We start from the raw sequence: 12354 nt of genomic DNA on the forward strand, positions 1-12354 counted from the left end.
TGGGCATTCCGTTTCCGACAATCTCTGCACAGAGTATACCAATCACAACTGACTGGGTCATCTGACCAATCACCGCAGATTAGCGTCACGCAAAGGAGGGGTTTGGAAAAATGAGTCGTTGAACGAATCATTTGGGAGTCGGTGAGCAAATCATGTAAACATAAATGCATATTATAAGACAACAAAAGTGTTTTTTGTCATTGCATGCATGTAAAACTGTTGTTGGGGACTCCCAAAACAATATTAGGAACATTTTAAATGCCATAATAGGTGCCCTTTAAACTTCCGGAACCGTTGAAAAGCCTTAGTTTACTTCCAGAATTGTTATACGTCCATAAACGCATTATACTGCCCAAAAAATTTCCAAAATGGCAGAAATATAGTTCTTATGAATCTTATGTCCATGCATGCTTCGAACGGCAATAGTACACGATGACATTTTCTAGCTTATCTATAGTCAAAACAGAAGACAAATAATAAACATATGTACAGTATATATAGATATAAATATATATAGTGGTAAAACGTTTATTCTGATAGACATTTGATAAACATCTGCTCAGATACACACACACACACACACACACACACACACACACACACACTGGAGTACATAAAAAAGGGGGTGGGGCAGGAAACACACACACACAGGCATTTATAAACACACATATTGCTTTCACTAACATGAACTGTGTTCATTTGCTCTCAAGGATTTAAGGACTATAAATAGAAGCGTGCAAACTGTCGTAGAAAGCCGTTGTAGTCAGTCTGAAGGCTCTGAGAGCTGTTATCCGCCCGTCTAACTGTCTGCACCTGTCTCGCCCCGTACGTTCTCAACAACGGTCTTAAACAGTCTGGAATCCCGTGTGTTCACTGTCTGGATCTCCAATGTGCCTTCCAGGAACATTCTGACGAGCACAGCACGGAGGATACTCTCTCATCCCGGGAGCGGAGTAACTAAATTCTGCCATGACCATCAATGACCCGGCTCAGAGAACACCCTGTCCATCACATCTCCCCTACAGGACAATAAAGACATTAATGATCATTAACAAGCATTAAAACATCAAAGCAGTTGCTGATTCTCAGATTTATTAGGAGGGGTTCTCGACTGATTGTACTTCATGTCTCAGATTTTATGTTGGCCCAACATGAGCATCCTTTTGAAGTATTTTAAGCCTGACTTCTATCGGTCCACCTCACCTCAGTTCCAACCCTACATAGTTAGACAAGGCAGCGTTTTAAGTGTGGGAACATTTCATAAATGAATGATGTATTTATATTTATAGCTCAGCTTGTAAATACTGGATGAACGTTCACCCTCTCGCTCAGTAAGGGAGTTTGCAGTTACATGCACAAGAACGGGTCGGAAATTGGGGCAACAGCATTTCTTTACCAAAGACAAAATTGCATCTAAACACACAGCATCTGAAATGAGGGGAAGTCAACAGCAGAGACGTGCTTCTAGAACTTTCAGCATATTAACATCATGTGGTGAATTAAAGAACTAAAGTATAAATGCCCCTAAAGCTTGCGCACATACCCAGGCTTTCTTCCACTCTTGCAGGAGTCTGTTGTGGTCAGTTACAGCGTTTCTCCACTGTTCAACGTCTCTGTGTGGAACACCAGCATCATCTGAGAACAGACATTGAAGTAATGACAAATCAAAGACATGTAATCATTAAAAGTAATATAAATGTAAAAGAAACTGATACACCTAGAATAGAAAGCTCAATAATTCAAATATTATTAGTAGAAATACAAGTACAACAAGTTGAATGCCTTAAAAGCTAAATGGTCTTGTCATATCTACAGTATATAACAAACTCTATTTAATTCCAAAATTATAAAGTCCATACAACTCCGTTTCCTGTTTAACAAATTCCAAATAACATACTGTATAACTCTATATAATAAACTCCATATAACATACTGTATAACTCTATATAATAAACTCCATATAACATACTGTATAACTCTATATAATAAACTGCTATATAACATACTGTATAACTCTATATAATAAACTGCTATATAACATACTGTATAACTCTATATAATAAACTCCATATAACATACTGTATAACTCTATATAATAAACTCCATATAACATACTGTATAACTCTATATAATAAACTCTATATAACATACTGTATAACTCTATATAATAAACTGCTATATAACATACTGTATAACTCTATATAATAAACTGCTATATAACATACTGTATAACTCTATATAATAAACTCTATATAACATACTGTATAACTCTATATAATAAACTCCATATAACATACTGTATAACTCTATATAATAAACTCCATATAACATACTGTATAACTCTATATAATAAACTGCATATAACATACTGTATAACTCTATATAATAAACTCCATATAACATACTGTATAACTCTATATAATAAACTCCATATAACATACTGTATAACTCTATATAATAAACTCCATATAACATACTGTATAACTCTATATAATAAACTGCATATAACATACTGTATAACTCTATATAATAAACTGCATATAACATACTGTATAACTCTATATAATAAACTCCATATAACATACTGTATAACTCTATATAATAAACTCAATATAACATACTGTATAACTCTATATAATAAACTCAATATAACATACTGTATAACTCTATATAATAAACTGCATATAACATACTGTATAACTCTATATAATAAACTGCATATAACATACTGTATAACTCTATATAATAAACTGCTATATAACATACTGTATAACTCTATATAATAAACTCCATATAACATACTGTATAACTCTATATAATAAACTCCATATAACATACTGTATAACTCTATATAATAAACTCCATATAACATACTGTATAACTCTATATAATAAACTCCATATAACATACTGTATAACTCTATATAATAAACTCCATATAACATACTGTATAACTCTATATAATAAACTGCATATAACATACTGTATAACTCTATATAATAAACTGCATATAACATACTGCATATAACATACTGTATAACTCTATATAATAAACTCCATATAACATACTGTATAACTCTATATAATAAACTCTATATAACATACTGTATAACTCTATATAATAAACTGCATATAACATACTGTATAACTCTATATAATAAACTGCATATAACATACTGTATAACTCTATATAATAAACTGCATATAACATACTGTATAACTCATATAACATACTGTATAACTCTATATAATAAACTCCATATAACATACTGTATAACTCTATATAATAAACTGCATATAACATACTGTATAACTCTATATAATAAACTGCATATAACATACTGCATATAACATACTGTATAACTCTATATAATAAACTCCATATAACATACTGTATAACTCTATATAATAAACTGCATATAACATACTGCATATAACATACTGTATAACTCTATATAATAAACTCCATATAACATACTGTATAACTCTATATAATAAACTCTATATAACATACTGTATAACTCTATATAATAAACTGCATATAACATACTGTATAACTCTATATAACAAACTCCATATAATAAACTGCATATAACATACTGTATAACTCTATATAACATACTGTATAACTCTATATAATAAACTCCATATAACATACTGTATAACTCTATATAATAAACTGCATATAACATACTGTATAACTCTATATAATAAACTCCATATAACATACTGTATAACTCTATATAATAAACTGCATATAACATACTGTATAACTCTATATAATAAACTGCATATAACATACTGTATAACTCTATATAATAAACTCTATATAATAAACTGCATATAACATACTGTATAACTCTATATAATAAACTCCATATAACATACTGTATAACTCTATATAATAAACTCCATATAACATACTGTATAACTCATATAATAAACTCATATAACATACTGTATAACTCTATATAATAAACTGCATATAACATACTGTATAACTCTATACAATAAACTCTATATAATAAACTGCATATAACATACTGTATAACTCTATATAATAAACTGCATATAACATACTGTATAACTCTATATAATAAACTGCATATAACATACTGTATAACTCTATATAATAAACTGCATATAACATACTGCATATAACATACTGTATAACTCTATATAATAAACTGCATATAACATACTGCATATAACATACTGTATAACTCTATATAATAAACTGCATATAACATACTGTATAACTCTATATAATAAACTCTATATAATAAACTGCATATAACATACTGTATAACTCTATATAATAAACTCCATATAACATACTGTATAACTCTATATAATAAACTCCATATAACATACTGTATAACTCTATATAATAAACTCCATATAACATACTGTATAACTCTATATAATAAACTCCATATAACATACTGTATAACTCTATATAATAAACTCCATATAACATACTGTATAACTCTATATAATAAACTCTATATAATAAACTCCATATAACATACTGTATAACTCTATATAATAAACTCCATATAACATACTGTATAACTCTATATAACTCCATATAACATACTGTATAACTCTATATAATAAACTCCATATAACATACTGTATAACTCTATATAACATACTGTATAACTATATAATAAACTCCATATAACATACTGTATAACTCTATATAACATACTGTATAACTCTATATAACATACTGTATAACTCTATATAATAAACTCCATATAACATACTGTATAACTCTATATAACATACTGTATAACTATATAATAAACTCTATATAATAAACTCCATATAACATACTGTATAACTCTATATAACATACTGTATAACTCTATATAATAAACTCCATATAACATACTGTATAACTCTATATAATAAACTCTATATAACATACTGTATAACTCTATATAATAAACTCCATAGAACATACTGTATAACTCTATATAATAAACTCTATATAACATACTGTATAACTCTATATAACATACTGTATAACTCTATATAATAAACTCCATATAACATACTGTATAACTCTATATAACATACTGTATAACTCTATATAATAAACTCCATATAACATACTGTATAACTCTATAATAAATTCTATATAACATACTGTATAACTCCATATAACATACTGTATAACTCTATATAATAAACTCTATATAACATACTGTATAACTCCATATAACATACTGTATAACTCTATATAATAAACTCTATATAACATACTGTATAACTCTATATAATAAACTCCATATAACATACTGTATAACTCTATATAATAAACGCCATATAACATACTGTATAACTATATAATAAACTCTATATAACATACTGTATAACTCCATATAACATACTGTATAACTCTATATAACATACTGTATAACTATATAATAAACTCTATATAACATACTGTATAACTCTATATAATAAACTCTATATAACATACTGTATAACTCTGTATAACATACTGTATAACTCCATATAACATACTGTATAACTCTATATAATAAACTCTATATAACATACTGTATAACTCTATATAATAAACTCTATATAACATACTGTATAACTCCATATAACATACTGTATAACTCTATATAACATACTGTATAACTATATAATAAACTCTATATAACATACTGTATAACTCTATATAATAAACTCTATATAACATACTGTATAACTCTATATAACATACTGTATAACTCTATATAATAAACTCTATATAACATACTGTATAACTCCATATAACATACTGTATAACTATATAATAAACTCTATATAACATACTGTATAACTATATAATAAACTCTATATAACATACTGTATAACTCTATATAATAAACTCTATATAACACTGTATAACTCCATATAACATACTGTATAACTCTATATTATAAACTCTATATAACATACTGTATAACTATAATAAACTCTATATAACATACTGTATAACTCTATATAATAAACTCTATATAACATACTGTATAACTCTATATAACATACTGTATAACTCTATATAATAAACTCCATATAACATACTGTATAACTCTATATAACATACTGTATAACTCTATATAATAAACTCTATATAACATAGTGTATAACTCTATATAACATACTGTATAACTATATAATAAACTCCATATAACATACTGTATAAATATATAATAAACTATATAACATACTGTATAACTCTATATAATAAACTCCATATAACATACTGTAAAACTATATAATAAACTCTATATAACATACTGTATAACTCTATATAACATACTGAATAACTCTATATAATAAACTCCATATAACATACTGTATAACTATATAATAAACTATATATAACATACTGTATAACTCTATATAATAAACTCTATATAACATACTGTATAACTCTATATAACATACTGTATAACTCTATATAATAAACTCCATATAACATACTGTATAACTCTATATAATAAACTCCATATAACATACTGTATAACTCTATATAATAAACTCCATATAACATACTGTATAACTCTATATAACATACTGTATAACTCTATATAATAAACTCTATATAATAAACTCCATATAACATACTGTATAACTCTATATAACATACTGTATAACTCTATATAATAAACTCCATATAACATACTGTATAACTCTATATAACATACTGTATAACTCTATATAATAAACTCCATATAACATACTGTATAACTCTATATAATAAACTCCATATAACATACTGTATAACTCTATATAACATACTGTATAACTCTATATAATAAACTCTATATAATAAACTCCATATAACATACTGTATAACTCTATATAACATACTGTATAACTCTATATAATAAACTCCATATAACATACTGTATAACTCCATATAACATACTGTATAACTCTATATAATAAACTCCATATAACATACTGTATAACTCTATATAATAAACTCCATATAACATACTGTATAACTCTATATAATAAACTCCATATAACATACTGTATAACTCTATATAATAAACTCCATATAACATACTGTATAACTCTATATAACATACTGTATAACTCTATATAATAAACTCTATATAATAAACTCCATATAACATACTGTATAACTATATAACATACTGTATAACTCTATATAATAAACTCCATATAACATACTGTATAACTCCATATAACATACTGTATAACTCTATATAATAAACTCCATATAACATACTGTATAACTCTATATAATAAACTCCATATAACATACTGTATAACTCTATATAATAAACTCCATATAACATACTGTATAACTCTATATAACATACTGTATAACTATATAATAAACTCCATATAACATACTGTATAACTCTATATAATAAACTCCATATAACATACTGTATAACTCTATATAACATACTGTATAACTCTATATAATAAACTCTATATAATAAACTCCATATAACATACTGTATAACTCTATATAACATACTGTATAACTCTATATAATAAACTCCATATAACATACTGTATAACTCCATATAACATACTGTATAACTCTATATAATAAACTCCATATAACATACTGTATAACTCTATATAATAAACTCCATATAACATACTGTATAACTCTATATAACATACTGTATAACTCTATATAATAAACTCTATATAATAAACTCCATATAACATACTGTATAACTATATAACATACTGTATAACTCTATATAATAAACTCCATATAACATACTGTATAACTCCATATAACATACTGTATAACTCCATATAATAAACTCCATATAACATACTGTATAACTCTATATAATAAACTCCATATAACATACTGTATAACTCTATATAACATACTGTATAACTCTATATAATAAACTCTATATAATAAACTCCATATAACATACTGTATAACTCTATATAACATACTGTATAACTCTATATAATAAACTCCATATAACATACTGTATAACTCTATATAATAAACTCCATATAACATACTGTATAACTCTATATAATAAACTCCATATAACATACTGTATAACTCTATATAACATACTGTATAACTCTATATAATAAACTCTATATAATAAACTCCATATAACATACTGTATAACTATATAACATACTGTATAACTCTATATAATAAACTCCATATAACATACTGTATAACTCTATATAACATACTGTATAACTATATAATAAACTCTATATAATAAACTCCATATAACATACTGTATAACTCTATATAACATACTGTATAACTCCATATAATAAACTCCATATAACATACTGTATAACTCTATATAATAAACTCCATATAACATACTGTATAACTCTATATAATAAACTCCATATAACATACTGTATAACTCTATATAATAAACTCCATATAACATACTGTATAACTCTATATAACATACTGTATAACTCTATATAATAAACTCTATATAATAAACTCCATATAACATACTGTATAACTCCATATAACATACTGTATAACTCCATATAATAAACTCCATATAACATACTGTATAACTCTATATAATAAACTCCATATAACATACTGTATAACTCTATATAATAAACTCCATATAACATACTGTATAACTCTATATAACATACTGTATAACTCTATATAATAAACTCTATATAATAAACTCCATATAACATACTGTATAACTCTATATAACATACTGTATAACTCTATATAATAAACTCCATATAACATACTGTATAACTCTATATAATAAACTCCATATAACATACTGTATAACTCTATATACAGTGAGGAAAATAAGTATTTGAACACCCTGCTATTTTGCAAGTTCTCCCACTTGGAAATCATGGAGGGGTCTGAAATTGTCATCGTAGGTGCATGTCCACTGTGAGAGACATAATCTAAAAAAAAATCCAGAAATCACAATGTATGATTTTTTAACTATTTATTTGTATGATACAGCTGCAAATAAGTATTTGAACACCTGTCTATCAGCTAGAATTCTGACCCTCAAAGACCTGTTAGTCTGCCTTTAAAATGTCCACCTCCACTCCATTTATTATCCTAAATTAGATGCACCTGTTTGAGGCCGTTAGCTGCATAAAGACACCTGTCCACCCCATACAATCAGTAAGAATCCAACTACTAACATGGCCAAGACCAAAGAGCTGTCCAAAGACACTAGAGACAAAATTGTACACCTCCACAAGGCTGGAAAGGGCTACGGGGAAATTGCCAAGCAGCTTGGTGAAAAAAGGTCCACTGTTGGAGCAATCATTAGAAAATGGAAGAAGCTAAACATGACTGTCAATCTCCCTCGGACTGGGGCTCCATGCAAGATCTCACCTCGTGGGGTCTCAATGATCCTAAGAAAGGTGAGAAATCAGCCCGGAACTACACGGGAGGAGCTGGTCAATGACCTGAAAAGAGCTGGGACCACCGTTTCCAAGGTTACTGTTGGTAATACACTAAGACGTCATGGTTTGAAATCATGCATGGCACGGAAGGTTCCCCTGCTTAAACCAGCACATGTCAAGGCCCGTCTTAAGTTTGCCAATGACCATTTGGATGATCCAGAGGAGTCATGGGAGAAAGTCATGTGGTCAGATGAGACCAAAATAGAACTTTTTGGTCATAATTCCACTAACCGTGTTTGGAGGAAGAAGAATGATGAGTACCATCCCAAGAACACCATCCCTACTGTGAAGCATGGGGGTGGTAGCATCATGCTTTAGGGGTGTTTTTCTGCACATGGGACAGGGCGACTGCACTGTATTAAGGAGAGGATGACCGGGGCCATGTATTGCGAGATTTTGGGGAACAACCTCCTTCCCTCAGTTAGAGCATTGAAGATGGGTCGAGGCTGGGTCTTCCAACATGACAATGACCCGAAGCACACAGCCAGGATAACCAAGGAGTGGCTCTGTAAGAAGCATATCAAGGTTCTGGCGTGGCCTAGCCAGTCTCCAGACCTAAACCCAATAGAGAATCTTTGGAGGGAGCTCAAACTCCGTGTTTCTCAGCGACAGCCCAGAAACCTGACTGATCTAGAGAAGACCTGTGTGGAGGAGTGGGCCAAAATCCCTCCTGCAGTGTGTGCAAACCTGGTGAAAAACTACAGGAAACGTTTGACCTCTGTAATTGCAAACAAAGGCTACTGTACCAAATATTAACATTGATTTTCTCAGGTGTTCAAATACTTATTTGCAGCTGTATCATACAAATAAATAGTTAAAAAATCATACATTGTGATTTCTGGATTTTTTTTTTAGATTATGTCTCTCACAGTGGACATGCACCTACGATGACAATTTCAGACCCCTCCATGATTTCTAAGTGGGAGAACTTGCAAAATAGCAGGGTGTTCAAATACTTATTTTCCTCACTGTAATAAACTCCATATAACATACTGTATAACTATATAATAAACTCTATATAACATACTGTATAACTCTATATAATAAACTATAACATACTGTATAACTCTATATAATAAACTCTATATAACATACTGTATAACTCTATATAATAAACTCTATATAACATACTGTATAACTATATATAATAAACTCTATATAATAAACTCTATATAACATACTGTATAACTCTATATAATAAACTCTATATAACATACTGTATAACTATATATAATAAACTCTATATAACATACTGTATAACTATATATAATAAACTCTATATAATAAACTCTATAACATACTGTATAACTCTATATAATAAACTCCATATAACATACTGTATAACTCTATATAATAAACTCCATATAACATACTGTATAACTCTATATAACATACTGTATAACTATATAATAAACTCTATATAATAAACTCCATATAACATACTGTATAACTCTATATAATAAACTCCATATAACATACTGTATAACTCTATATAACATACTGTATAACTATATAATAAACTCTATATAATAAACTCCATATAACATACTGTATAACTCTATATAATAAACTCCATATAACATACTGTATAACTCTATATAACATACTGTATAACTATATAATAAACTCTATATAATAAACTCCATATAACATACTGTATAACTCTATATAATAAACTCCATATAACATACTGTATAACTCTATATAACATACTGTATAACTCTATATAATAAACTCCATATAACATACTGTATAACTCTATATAATAAACTCCATATAACATACTGTATAACTCTATATAACATACTGTATAACTATATAATAAACTATATAATAAACTCCATATAACATACTGTATAACTCTATATAACATACTGTATAACTCTATATAATAAACTCCATATAACATACTGTATAACTCTATATAACATACTGTATAACTATATAATAAACTCTATATAATAAACTCCATATAACATACTGTATAACTCTATATAACATACTGTATAACTCTATATAATAAACTCCATATAACATACTGTATAACTCTATATAATAAACTCTATATAACATACTGTATAACTCTATATAATAAACTCCATAGAACATACTGTATAACTCTATATAATAAACTCTATATAACATACTGTATAACTCTATATAACATACTGTATAACTCTATATAATAAACTCCATATAACATACTGTATAACTCTATATAACATACTGTATAACTCTATATAATAAACTCCATATAACATACTGTATAACTCTATAATAAATTCTATATAACATACTGTATAACTCCATATAACATACTGTATAACTCTATATAATAAACTCTATATAACATACTGTATAACTCCATATAACATACTGTATAACTCTATATAATAAACTCTATATAACATACTGTATAACTCTATATAATAAACTCCATATAACATACTGTATAACTCTATATAATAAACGCCATATAACATACTGTATAACTATATAATAAACTCTATATAACATACTGTATAACTCCATATAACATACTGTATAACTCTATATAACATACTGTATAACTATATAATAAACTCTATATAACATACTGTATAACTCTATATAATAAACTCTATATAACATACTGTATAACTCTGTATAACATACTGTATAACTCCATATAACATACTGTATAACTCTATATAATAAACTCTATATAACATACTGTATAACTCTATATAATAAACTCTATATAACATACTGTATAACTCCATATAACATACTGTATAACTCTATATAACATACTGTATAACTATATAATAAACTCTATATAACATACTGTATAACTCTATATAATAAACTCTATATAACATACTGTATAACTCTATATAACATACTGTATAAC

General features: G+C 27.2%; 1 protein-coding gene across 1 annotated transcript in view; it reads right to left on the reverse strand.

The window, feature by feature from the left end:
• Positions 1 to 503: 503 nt before the first annotated feature.
• Positions 504 to 12354, reverse strand: part of LOC127628899 (semaphorin-4D-like) — a 76049-nt gene continuing 64198 nt past the window's right edge. The window contains exons 20-21 of the mRNA XM_052105862.1: positions 1544 to 1635; positions 504 to 1019 (exon numbers count right to left, since the gene is read on the reverse strand). Coding sequence (XP_051961822.1) covers positions 990 to 1019; positions 1544 to 1635 — 122 coding nt within the window. The 3' untranslated portion in view covers positions 504 to 989. The remainder of the gene's footprint in view (positions 1020 to 1543; positions 1636 to 12354) is intronic.

Source organism: Xyrauchen texanus, chromosome 35, assembly GCF_025860055.1.
Source record: "Xyrauchen texanus isolate HMW12.3.18 chromosome 35, RBS_HiC_50CHRs, whole genome shotgun sequence".
Taxonomy (NCBI): Eukaryota; Metazoa; Chordata; class Actinopteri; order Cypriniformes; family Catostomidae; genus Xyrauchen; species Xyrauchen texanus.